The sequence below is a fragment of the Odocoileus virginianus genome, chromosome 22 (assembly GCF_023699985.2).
Source record: "Odocoileus virginianus isolate 20LAN1187 ecotype Illinois chromosome 22, Ovbor_1.2, whole genome shotgun sequence".
Lineage (NCBI taxonomy): Eukaryota > Metazoa > Chordata > Mammalia > Artiodactyla > Cervidae > Odocoileus > Odocoileus virginianus.
In genome coordinates, this window is record NC_069695.1 from 10,479,571 (window position 1) to 10,492,259 (window position 12,689).

Genomic DNA, 12,689 nt, shown 5'->3' on the forward strand with positions numbered 1-12,689 from the left:
CGTGGGCCACCTATGGAGTGCTGTAGCCCAGGCCTGTCCACATACACACACACACACACACACTCACTCACTCACTCACTGCCGGGTCATCTCCCCTCGTCCACCAGGGCCAGCACAGGAAGGGCCCCCAATTTTAACCTAAGTACGTGTCGTTAAAGACAGTCAGCATCTGTCTGAAGAAACCTCACAGCATAGTCTACACCAAATAGAATGTACTTGGGGGTAATTTGCCATGTATGTGTGGTTTCCCCTGCCTGCCTGCTTTCCCTCCATTCAGGTCTTCGCCTGAACAGCCCCTCCGCTGAGATGCTTTCCTCCTTTAGCCTGTTTCAGCATCTGCACCCCATCCTCCAGCCCTGGGTTTGTTGTCTTCATAACCCCAGCACTGCCTGAAATGTGCCAAGCTGGCCCAGATGCCCTCGTGGTGACGTCGGGTGCTGGCGGGCAGGCCTGCTTCTCACCGCAGCTCACGGTGTCCGAGCAGCAGTAGGGACGGGTCGGTGTCGGTTACACACCGACTCTTCGGCGGTTGTTTAAGGAGCAGGGGCACGTGAGACCCGGCAGGGGAGTAGTGCAAGGGAGGAACTGGGGTGGTGGGGTGTGTTCCCTTGCTGCTCACGGATGATGAACCAGCTCCCTTCCCTGCCTCATCAAGGATCCTGACAAGTTCCAGTTTGGCCGCACCAAGATCTTCTTCCGGGCGGGCCAGGTGGCCTACCTGGAGAAGCTTCGGGCTGACAAGTTCCGGGCGGCCACCATCATGATCCAGAAAACCGTGCGGGGCTGGCTGCAGAAGGTGAAGTACCGCAGGTTGAAGGGAGCGAGCTTAACTCTGCAGAGGTACTGCCGAGGATACCTGGCCCGCAGGTGAGCCGGGGCACACCTGAGGCAGTGGATCGGTGGGGTGGGGTGGGGGGCAGGGGGCAGGGCCTGGCTCTGGGCTGGCCAGCCTCAATCAGCCCCTGTGGGTAGAACGCGGTTCCTTCTGGGCCCTGTCTATATCCAGCTTTCCTTCAGCAGCCAGGCCCCTCTCTCCTCCCCTTGTAACCTGAGCCAGTAGGTCTAATTCCCAGGTCTCCTGGCTCCCTCAGTCTGTCCCCATCCACCAGTGCTAGCCTAAGACTGGCTGGTTTTCCGGCCAAACCTCCGTTTGCCCTTTGCTTAAACGCTTAAGTAAAACAATCCTCTTTCCAAAAGAGAGATGAATTCAGTCTTTCTCTCACAGTTAATGTACACTCAGCTTCATGACTTATGCCACCAATTTCAGAATCCCTTAGGAGTTTGGTTAGTAGGGTTGAATGAAAAGGCCTGGGGAGTTCCCTTCTATGAGCTGTTGCACTCAGCCAGCGTGCGGAGGGGGAGGGGGAGACTTGTCTGACCACAAGCAGCTCCCTTGCGGCAAAGCCTGATGCCAGTGGGCTGTCCTGCCCCAGCCCAGCACCACACGAAAGAGGTGCTGCAAACATCCCCTCCTAGTGATGTCGTTGGGTTGCTGAAGCACTGAATCAGTATGAGTCTCACCAGGGAGATGGGCGTGGAGGACGCCCCCATCCCTCGCCATGAGACCCACCCCCCAGCGTTTACATGGGTCATCTGATTTTGGACCCAGCCCTGGTTCAACATCAGTGACCTCTGTAGATCCTGGTTTTCTTGAGGAGGTGACAATAATCTCCAGGACGCCTTGCATTTGGAAGCTGAAGTTTCACAAGTGACTGCTCAGGCCTCTTTGCTTGAATATAGAAACAAGCCCAGAGCAGGCACCCAATGTACCGTAAAGTTAGAAGACTGCTCCAGCTCCCCTTCATGTCCTGGTTATAAGCTGTTTATCCAAGCAGAACCAGAGGTGATGAATGCTGTTAATTACCTGTGAACAGCTGAGAGGTGGTCTCCAGAACAAAAGCTACAGAAACGAGAAGGTTGTCAGTGGCATCCACACTAAGGTGTCATCCACAGTTAGGGCATCACTGAGCACCCTGGTGCTCGGGACTCTGTCCTGGGTAGTGGGTTGGCCCACGTTCTTCCTGCTGGGAGTTTATATTCCAGAGAGTGTCCAGGGAGAGCTGCACCAGAAATCAGACTCATCTAAGCAGGTAGAGCAAGGCTGAGTGAGTTACCTCCCACTCTGGAGTTGCGCTAGATGATGTCCAAGGTCCTTTCCAGCTTTTAATATTCTTAGTCTCTCGTTAAGCACTTGCTATGAGTCTGACACCACACAGAACCCTTGCAGGGGGTAAAAGTGTTGGACTGACTTCATGTCTGCCTTGAGGGGTGAGATGGGGAATGTGGAAATGAAACAGGGAAGTAGATGCCCATGTGCAGTGCATCCCTGGCAGAAAGGCTGGGACATGAGAATGTAGAGAGAGGTCGCCACAGGCCTGAGAAGCTGGTGTTCATTGAGCAGATACTTCGCATGCGCTGCTGTGCTGAGCCCTATACTAGATGTAGGGCTACAAGGATGCTAAGACCCGGGCCCTGATCCCTCTGAGCCCAGTGAGGTCCAGGGACAGACCCGAGTGTGAGCACATGACATCCTTGAGGACTGCCCAGGTTATAGGATAGGCTTGTGGGTCGGGGAGTGGATGGATGAGGATCAGTTGATCAGACTTAGACTGAGTTGTAAATACATGGCAAGACTTTTTGGATGAGGTGGAGGAAGCCAGTTCTGTTCTGAGCCGTGTCTCAAGGCCTTGCTATGGTCAGTAAGGGTGATGAGAGTTGGCCTAGCCGGCGGGTGACCAAGCAGGGCTGGTTTTGGGGAAGGGACTTGTGTTCACAAAGGGCCCACCACTCTCTCCCTCCCCAGACTGGCCGAGCGTCTACGGAGGAGCCGGGCGGCCGTGGTGCTCCAGAAGCAGTACCGCATGCAGAGGGCCCGCCAGGCCTACCAGAGGGTACGCAGGGCTGCCGGCATCATCCAGGCCTTCGCTCGGGGCATGTTCGTGCGGAGAATCTACCACCAGGTGCGTAGCCGCCCGCAGGGACTCGGGCTGCAGACTCAGAACTGAGCAGCAGCAGATGGCTTGGCACCAACCTCAGCACTTGTTGGGCACTTCTTGCTTTTTTCTAAGGAATTTCACAACTCTGCTCCCACCGAACCCTGACCAAAGTCTCATGAGGCACAGTGACTTAGGGTTCACCAGAGAGACAGAATTCATAGGAGAGGCATATGTCTGTGTGTGCATGGGCGTGTGTGGATAAGGTTTGTTATGAGGAACTGACACATGTAGGTATGAAGGCTGAGCAGTTCTTGATGTACCGTGTACACACTGGAGACCCAGGAAACCCAGGGGAGTAACTCTGCCCGAGTCTGAAGGCCTGAGGACCAGGCAGTCATGGTACAGTGCAGTTCAAGGGCAAGATGGCTCAAAATGGTAAGGAAGCTGCCTGCAATGCAGGAGACCTGGGTTCAATCCCTGGGTCAGAAAGATCCCCTGGAGAAGGGAATGGCAACCCACTCTAGTATTCTTGCCTGGAGAATCCCGTGGAGAGAGGAGCCTGGCATGCTGCAGTCCATGGGGGTTACAAAGAGTCATACGCAACTGAGCGACTAACACTTTGATTCATTCCACAAACATTTTTTTGCAGGGCGTTACAGTAAGGACATTGATGATGCTTTAATTTTCTGAGTGGTTTTTTAACTGGATAGGAAAAAAGAAAAACTGAATTACAAGCCAAATTAACTGTGACCCACCCACTCAACAATCCCACCCGACCGTCTCACTTCATCTGCAGCTTACTGTCACCGGGAGGGGAGCCACATCTCTTGAATGGGGGGCTATCAGCTGGATAATCTTTAAGCCCGTCTGACTTTGAGGTTTTTCTTTTAGACTGTGGTTTCCTAACAAGTAAAAAAAAGAAAAAATTAGAAAGGAGAGTTTGACAGCTGCCACCAGATTAGTTGCAACTTGTTCCTAAGACAGATGGCCGCCAAAGCCTCAAGTCCTAGGGCAGCTGTAGCTTGCCGACCTTGGATCTTGCCTCTACGGAGCTGTACGCAAGCCCCTTGCTCCCGCTGTGCGGCGCAGACCCACCAGCTGTGTGCTTGTGCCCTGCCAGGTCCTCAGGGAACACAAGGCCACCATCATCCAGAAGCACGTGCGGGGCTGGATGGCTCGCAGGCGCTTCCAGCGGCTGCGGGGCGCGGCCATTGTCATCCAGTGCGGCTTCCGGAGGCTCAAGGCCAAGCAGGAGCTGAAGGCCCTCAAGATCGAAGCTCGCTCGGCGGAGCACCTGAAACGCCTCAACGTGGGCATGGAGAACAAGATAGTCCAGCTGCAGCGGAAGATCGACGACCAGGTCAGTGTCTCCACTCCCATGCGGGGGTTGGGGCTGGGGCGAGACTCCACAGGCACGTTTGAGAGACACATGGCTTCCCGGGGGAGCTTTCAATTGATCCCTATGCAGCTTCATGAGGCCATTCTATGGGTAAGCGAACTGTGGATTCGGAGCATCAAATACTTGGCCAAGATCACAGAATTAGGAAGTGCTAGAACCAGTGCTCCAGCCCAGGTCTGCCTGATCCCACAGCCATAAAGAGGGCAATGTTGGTCTCTTAACCCCAAATGTCACTAAAGAGTCAGTCCTTTCCTATGTTGTGACTAAGATGGGTTTCCAGAGTTGAAAGCAGGTTCACTGGTACCTTGGGCTTGCAGGGTATTAGTGACCTCAGGACCAGGCTCCTGCAATGCCTAGAGGGTTTCTGGTGCCTCCTGAGAAAGAAAAGGTTGAGGATGGAGAGAAGGAATGGGGTGAACATGCCTGGTGCAAGGGGTGGAGAAAGAGAGAGTTGGCATTGCCTTGGTGGTCACTGGTTTTATTGTACCTAATCTACACTAGGCGCTTTTTAAAGCTTCTCATGATCCCAGTAGGGCAAGAAAATAAATGAGCTATTTTATACCTAAACCAGCTGCCCTGAACAGGAGCCCCAAAGTAGTCAAATGTTACTGCCTCTCTGTTCTTGCAAAAAAGACCAGCCTTCCGGAGAAGAAGCTGTCACCCTGGGTGTTCGTCTCTGTGTGAGTCCCACGGGTGTCTCGTTTGGCTCGGCTCCCCGGTGGAGAAGTGAGACAGAAAGCTCGCGCACGGTTGGCCCGCAGTGATAGGTCAGGTCCCAGAGGAAGACGCATCTGCTCAAAGCATCGGGAGTAGACAGGAAAATGGCTCTGTGGGTCAGCCCTGTGGAAAACACAAGCCCAAGGCAGACCTGTATTATTTCTGTCATTGCCATTATTATTGTTACTTTATGGCTATTGACGACTGGCCGGGAAAGACATTTGCATAGTCAAATGGCCCCCATTAACTTTCTGAGCAAAAAGTATGGTCCGAGGAAGGAGCAGGCTTTGCGAGCGCCGTTGTTGTGCTGTGCCCGGAGCCTGTGCACTGGCCGCCTCTCCCAGCCATCGGTCTCTGTGTTGTCATTGCTGATTTCTGAAGTTGACTCGAGAGGTTAAAAGTAAATCTAGTATTTTATACTCCACGTGCTGGAACATCAAAGAGAAGCAGATTTAAAAGACCTATTTTTAAAAAGAGCTTTTTACCTTAAACTTCCTGCGTGGCAAACATCTGTGAGCAGTGGCCAGTGTTACCCTCTCTGGGTGCCCTGTGTGCAGAGGGTGAGGAGAGAAGGCGGGGAGGGGGGAGGTAGGTCTTGTTTTCTTATGTCCCTCCCCATGTTGCTCAATTGTGTGCCAGGCACTATCCTCATGTGTTAAGTCATTTAATCCTCACAACAGCCCTGTAAGATTTAACATTATTCCCATTTCAATCTGAGGCACAGGGAGGCCAAGTAGTCTGCGAGGTCGCACAGCTAGGAAGTAGCATGGTTAAGATTGAAACTTGGCAGTTTGGTTCCAGAGAATGTTCTGCTACCTCCAACCATATCTGGGGATGTCTGCATATTAGGAGATTCTTCAGACATGTGAGAATTCCTCAGTGCAAGGAAGGTGCTTAGCTTTGTTTTGAGTTCATTCTTGTAGATAGTGTCATCCTTGGACCAGCCGGTGTTTTGTAGTGGAGTGTGTGACCTGGTGTCAAAGAAGATGCGTGGCTCTTTGTGTTGAGAAGAGTCATAAACAACCTGTGGCATCAGGACATTAGAGTCTCATTGTATTGCTGCCTCTCAGAAGGCGGGGTTCGCCTTGTTTAAGCAAATGGGTTTCTGTTTTCTGTGTAATGCCTGGAGACAACTCAGGAGGCTTCTCCCCAACACACACAGATTCTTAGCCAGGAGGAAAGGAGACACGCTTGCCAGGAGCGACATATGTGAAAACATCCCCAAGTGTTTGGCAGAGTGGTCTGAGGTCATGGACTGAGTCCCAGCTGCATGGAAGCCTGAGTTCTGTTTCAGTTATACTTGCCACCAGAGCTGACAGCTAGGGATTATGGCCAAATCTCTCACTGGGCCTTGAGTTCCTAGGAGGGGATTGGTCTAAGAGCTGTAACTTACTCAAAAATTCACTGATCCCATAAAGTGGGTCTCAATTCCAGGCTGCACTGTAGAATCACCAGAGGGCACTTTTTAAAAAAGTGTCCCCAGTGTCCGCAATGCCAAGAGGACAGCAGATGAGGAAACTGTAGGCTAAAACCAGGGGGAGGTTAGGGCCCGAAAGTCACGTCGAAGGTTGTGCACACAGAGACAAGATGTGAACTTGGCAGCAAGTGCCCAAGCAAACAGGAAGAAGGAAGTAGGGTAACTTGAGAGCTGCGGAAAGCGGTTAGAAGGGTTGGTGCTGTCCCTGGTGCTGAGACAGTTTTCTGAGGGTGTTTATAACCTGTGATGTAATAAGCTACAGCCTTCACAGTATCCTTCAGCAGTAAATGCAGTGATAGTTCCTGGGATTGTTTCTTGCAGAGCCCCTGGTGTAGGCCTGTGGTGTGGCATTTTTTTCAGCCAAAAATGGTATAACCTATGAACTTGACTCTATCAGTTTGTCTTTATTCAAGCATATGTAGAGTAAGATGACCAGTTGAGCTTACAGTTTGTTTTTGTTTTTTTAATGAGGGTCAAGTTCCTTAGACCTTTATAAGGCGATATGAAACTATACTTTAGTGGGAAAAATATGACACAAATGTGTGGATTCAGTTAGTAGTCTTTTCCATCAATTTGATTCAGTATACTTCATGTGCATTTGGTTAAAGTAGTTAATATTTTATGATTCATGTACATCTGAAAAATTGTAGGGGCAAGTCACAGCTTTATGGCCTTCTGTGCCTCAGTTTTCTCAACTCTGAAATAGGTATATTAATCAGGCTTGATTAATAGGTATATTAATCAGGAGTTGGTGATGGACAGGGAAGCCTGGCATGCTGCAGTCCATGGGGTTCTGAAGAGTTGGACATGACTGAACTGAACTGAATCAGCCTTACTATGTAGGATTCCTGTGAGGAGAGAATGAGTTAATAGACGTGCATCATGTAGTACAGAGCCCTTGAGCAGTGGATGCAGTGGATGTCTGAGGAAGCTGAGGAGAACAGGGGTCCATGTGGAAATCCCCAGACCCCCCAGTATCAGGACAGGGCCCTCCCTGGTTCAGGGCAGAGCTGCCCAGATCTCGGGTCACACTGACCAAGGCAGCTCCAGGGAGCCTGGCCTGCCTCCGCAGGGAGGGTTTCCGGGCTCTATGAGGGAATGGGTGGCCCTCACCACTCCCGGCGCCAGGCTTGGCTGCGCAGCTGTGGGCATCTGACATGGACATCATGGTGTGCGGAGGAGGCAGGACGCTGTGAGGCCCTTCTGGGGTCTCCTGTTCTAAAATCATGCCTCCAGAACAGGAAATGTACAGCCACGGTATGTCCTCAGCGATTACTTCTGGGTGCCGATGGTGGTGAAATAAGGAGACGTCCAAGGGCTGCTGTTTGGAATCTCCCACCCACACCCCTGTTGGCCTGTCTTTTCATCATTCCATTCTCAAGGGGACCACTCCCCCCCAACCCAGGAGAAGAGGGTGACCCTTATCAAGCACCTACTGGGTGCCGGCCCCCAGGGAGGCCCTCAGTCTTCCTGAACCTTGATGAAACCCTCTGAGGATGGAGTTACTGTGGTCCCTCTTTCACACTGAGGGAGCTGGGTGCAGGGAGGTGCAGTGACCACACAGCTGATCAGGATGGAGCTGGGGCCTGAGCTCAGGTCCGTCCAGCTCCAGCCTCTTAGCTCCTCGACTTCCCTGAGCCTCACCTCAGCCTGCGTGTCAGTGAAAGCAAAGAAACTGGCCTCCTAGACTTGTTATCTTTGCATGTGGGTCCTGGGATGTCATCGCTGACCATTGCAGGGTGTCACACCACATTGTATGGCTCTCTCTACACCCCACACCTGCTGCATCATGAGTGCCTCCCCCCTGCCCCCCAGTCTGGTTCTCATTCCCACTCTCCCTGGGATCCTGACCCAGGCCACACCACCAGGAGGAACTTCACTTCCTGCCCAGAACAGAGCAGTGTCGAGGTGACTAGTCCAACTCACATCCCCGCCCCGTACCCCACTCCCCTTGTGCAGAGACCCTTCAGCCTCCAGGGAGATCCAGACCTGGGTGGGCAGTACAGACCGGCTTTGGGCTATTTAAACAGATGCTGCCTAATTGGATTTCTCATTGGTGATGACTTCGAGCAAGGCTGACGGCCAGCCCAGACGTGTGGGTGTGTCGGGTTCTAACTGGGACGTTTCCTCAGACTGTGGGAGGATCTCTTTGTGATAGATCAGTGCGGGGATTGTGCTGCTTGGACACCAAATGCAGGTCTCAGCCTTGAGGTCCCAGGCGTCTGCGGTGTTGTACTGGGTCCAACATCTGGTCTGCTGCTGCCCCTCCCTGCTCCCCATGACGCTTCATAGCTGATGTGAATGAGTCGTTGGTTCCTGATGCCAAGAGCTCTGTTTTACCCAGAGCTCCTGCAGAGACTAGCCATGGAGAATGATGATGCCTGTTTGCCGCCTGCTTGATTATCGGGAGAACTCTGATTCTTTCCCCTCCACGTTCCCTCTGAGCACCTTGAGCTGATAGGCTCAACTGCAGCACCTTTCTGCCCGTTTGCACTTGCACTTGACACTGGCCCTGGGTCCGCAGGGCTTCCTGTGTGTGAGCTCACCTACAGCCTCCCTCCCTGCCCCCCTCCGTACCTCCGCCAGGCACCTGGGACTGCTTCTCACTTGCCTGTTGCTTGAGTGGGTATGTAATTGGGTACCTCATCGACAGGGGTGGGTTTGGCCAGGGCATCCATTTCTGGAGTCAGGCTCTTATAGGACCAGCGGACAGGTGGTGGGAGGGCTCCCCCGGCCCCGTGGAGGGCTCCCTTGGGAGAGGGGATGCTAAAGAGGTCCTTTGTCTCAGAGCCAGCGATTAGGTTGCAGCTCTTTGTGCCAATGAGTCCAAGGGCAGGAGGGCTCAGCGTTGACAGAGCAGGGAAGTCTGAAAGGCAAAGGCTGCAGATCCAAGAAGCCAAGTACATTGTTCCCGAAACTTAAAAACCAGGTATAAGATCTTTCCAGTGGACATAGAAGGCTGACCACTGTCAGCCAGCTTCCAGCACTGTCCCTGTTCCTAAACACTCCTCCTATGTCAGTTCTGGTGTTTTGTCTTCCTGTATTTCTCCTGGGTTCACAATACAGTTTTATTAGGGAGATGCCAAGAAAGCACTCAAGCATTCAGTGGTTGCGAGATTCAATTCCACCTTGGAAGTTCCTTTTTTAATTGCCTTCTTTTTGTTCTTGCTGCCCCACTAACCTTGCCATCCACCTCTTTTCTCCCCTCTTCCTGTTTGCTGATGCTCTCACAGAACAAAGAGTTAAAGACGCTGTCGGAGCAGCTGTCAGCAGTCACCTCTGCACACGACATGGAGGTGGAGAAGCTGAAGAAGGAGCTGGCCTGCTACCAGCAGAACCAGGGTGAGGACAGTGGCCCACAGCTGCAGGAGGAGGTGGAGAGCCTGCGGACCGAGCTGCAGAGGGCCCACTCGGAGCGCAAGGTCCTGGAGGACACCCACAGCCGGGAGAAGGATGAGCTGAGGAAGGTCTGTTGGGGCCGGAGGGGTAGCTGGGTTGTGGGTGAGTTAACACAGCACCCCTCCAAGGCAGTTTTGCTTCTTCCAGCTCTACAGCTGCCATGGACTTTTCTGGGGCTTATGCCCAAGACTGACATCCCTCTGTGTTAAGAAAGTGCCCCTGCGTTGGGGGAACGCACACAAGCATGTATCCATTCACCTGGCGAGTGTTAATTGAATCTCTTCCTTAGGGGAACATGATGGAATCCCCTGAAAGTTTACACGTGTGTGCATGTTCCTTATAGCCTAGAATTAGCCACTGAATCAGCTCTGTGGCCTGAGTCCTTCTTGGCAAGAGAAATGGTTTAGAGGTAGTGGCCTTTCTTCCTGATATTACCTGCAGGGATTAGGGGCAAGCTCATGGCATCCCCTGGGCTTCCCCAGTGGCTCAGCGGTAAAGAATCCACCTGCCAATGCTGGAGATGTAAGTTTGATCCCTGGATCGGGAAGATCCTCTGGAGAAGGGCATGGTTACCCACTCCAGTATTCTTGTCTGGGAAATCCCATGGGACAGAGGAGCCCATCGGTTACAGTCCGTGGGGTCACAAAACAGTCGGACACGACTTAGCAACTAAGCAACAAAACACCTAGGTATCCCTTCCCATAATCATAGTGCTTTGGGGAATTTGCCTAAAGTTTAAGTATTGATCGGTTCAGCCTGGCTCGTCTACTCTGGTTGGCGTGCTCTGTAGGTTTACTCTCCATTCCATAAAATGTAACTTCTGGGATTGGACCCCTGTCCCCCATCGCGAATGTCAGGATGCAAGGAGCCCCTTCTCCACTCTTTAGATAGCTGTCCAAACCAGGGAAGCCCCACATGCCCTGCGGAGCCTTCCACAGCCTCAGTGTTCTATGCCATTCCTATGGTATGGCCCACGTGCTTGGTTCCTGTCCATCACTGGAGAGTCGCAGTGGGTTGAGAACCTGTGAGGGAAGGACTCAGTGTTTCTAATGTCAAAATAATAACTTTTAGTATTTAAAAATCTGGGCAAGCAGAATGCTTTCATAGGAATGGTCCTGAAATAGACACTGGAATTTTTGGATTCTCACCCCTGCATGGCCATTACTAAGTGCACACAGGAAATTTCTCTGACCTTAGTTCACTCATCTGTTTAAAAAGAAAGAAGAAAAGTTGGTTTAGATCATCTTTAGGCCCCTTCTACTTGCAAGTAGTCAGCTCCACGAGATGGTATTTGATGGCTTCTAGAGGGAAACAGGCCCTTCCTGAGCCCTTCTCTGTGGTGCCTCTCTTCTTGTGCGCCTTTATCTTCTCTGGCAGGACCAGAAGTGGGCAGGCTGCCTTCAGTCAAAGGACATGAAAGCCTGCAGAGCCGGAACCTGCTGGGCTTGCCAAGCTGGTTTTGTCATTTCGTATCCAGGCAGAACTTCCACACCATCTCCACTTTCCCCAAATCCCAGGGTTTTCCCAAAGTCAGAGGGTGAATCCACATGGGGATTATTAAGTCACATTAGGTGACATTGAGATGTAGGACTTCCTAGCGCAGGCACAAAAGTGGCCTCCCTGCAGCATGTTGCCCTGATAAACCTGCCAGCTCACTCACCATGAGGCCTGGAATTGAAACCATTTGGTGTCATTTCAGGTGGGATCCAAAGAGCTCCAGTATGACACTCCTTTACGTCTAAGTGCAGAGAAGAATTCGGTCAGAGCAGAATGGCAGATAAGAAGTGATTTATTAGAATAAGATGCTTGTAAGGCTTACAAGTGGGAGGGCAAGAAATGCCTCGCCCTGCGAACTTAGTGGGCCACAGCTTTATAATCAAAGGAAAAGTGGCAAGAGGGAGAAGACCTTTGTCTTTCTTGAGTGGACATCACATTTCCATCATCATTTCCTTCCCTGGAGAGAGCAGGGGGTTTGACTTGTCCCTCCCTATATGGTCAGGCCAGGACTGTCATGTTGTTCAGTCACTCAGTCATGTCTGACTCTTTGCGACCACATGGACTGCAGCACGCCAGGCCTCCCTGTCCTTCACTATCTTCAGGGTTTGACTAAACTCATGTCCATTGAGTTGATGATGCAATTCGACCATCTCATCCTCCGCCACCTCCTCCTCCTCCTGCTCTCAATCCTTCCCAGCATCGGGGTCTTTTCCGTTGAGTTGGTTCTTTGCATCAAGTGGCCAAAGTATTGGAGCTTTAGCAGCAGGCCTTCCAAAGAACATTCAGTGTTGATTTTCCTTTAGGATTGACTGGTTTGATTTCCTTGCTGTCCAGTGGACTCTCAAGAGTCTTCTCCAGCACCACAATTTGAAAGCACCAGTTCTTCAGCACTCAGTCTTCTTTATGGTCCAACTCTCACATCCACACATCACTACTGGAAAAACCATAGCCTTGACTAGATGGACCTTTGTCAGCAAAGTTATGTCTCTGCTTTTTAATATGCTATCTAGGTTTGTCATAGCTTTTCTTCAAAGGAGCAAGTGACTTTTAATTTCATGGCTGCAATCACCATCCACAGTGATTTTGGAGCCCAAGAAGATAAAATCTGTCACTGTTTCCATCGTTTCCCCATTTATTTGCCATAAAGTGATGGGACCAGATGCCATGATCTTAGTTTTTTGAATGTTGAGTTTTAAATCAACTTTTTCACTCCTTTCCTTCACCTTTATCAAGAGATTCTTTAGTTCTTCTTCACTTTCTGCCA

The 12,689-nt window shown here is 51.5% G+C and overlaps 1 protein-coding gene across 2 annotated transcripts in view; it reads left to right on the forward strand.

Annotated features, from left to right (window-relative positions):
* MYO5B (myosin VB) overlaps window positions 1–12,689 on the forward strand; it is a 334,299-nt gene that overhangs the window by 268,790 nt on the left and 52,820 nt on the right. For both annotated transcript variants that reach the window (XM_070452570.1, XM_070452571.1), the window contains exons 19-22: window positions 656–867; window positions 2,804–2,960; window positions 4,057–4,296; window positions 9,763–9,996. In XM_070452570.1, coding sequence (XP_070308671.1) covers window positions 656–867; window positions 2,804–2,960; window positions 4,057–4,296; window positions 9,763–9,996 — 843 coding nt within the window. The remainder of the gene's footprint in view (window positions 1–655; window positions 868–2,803; window positions 2,961–4,056; window positions 4,297–9,762; window positions 9,997–12,689) is intronic.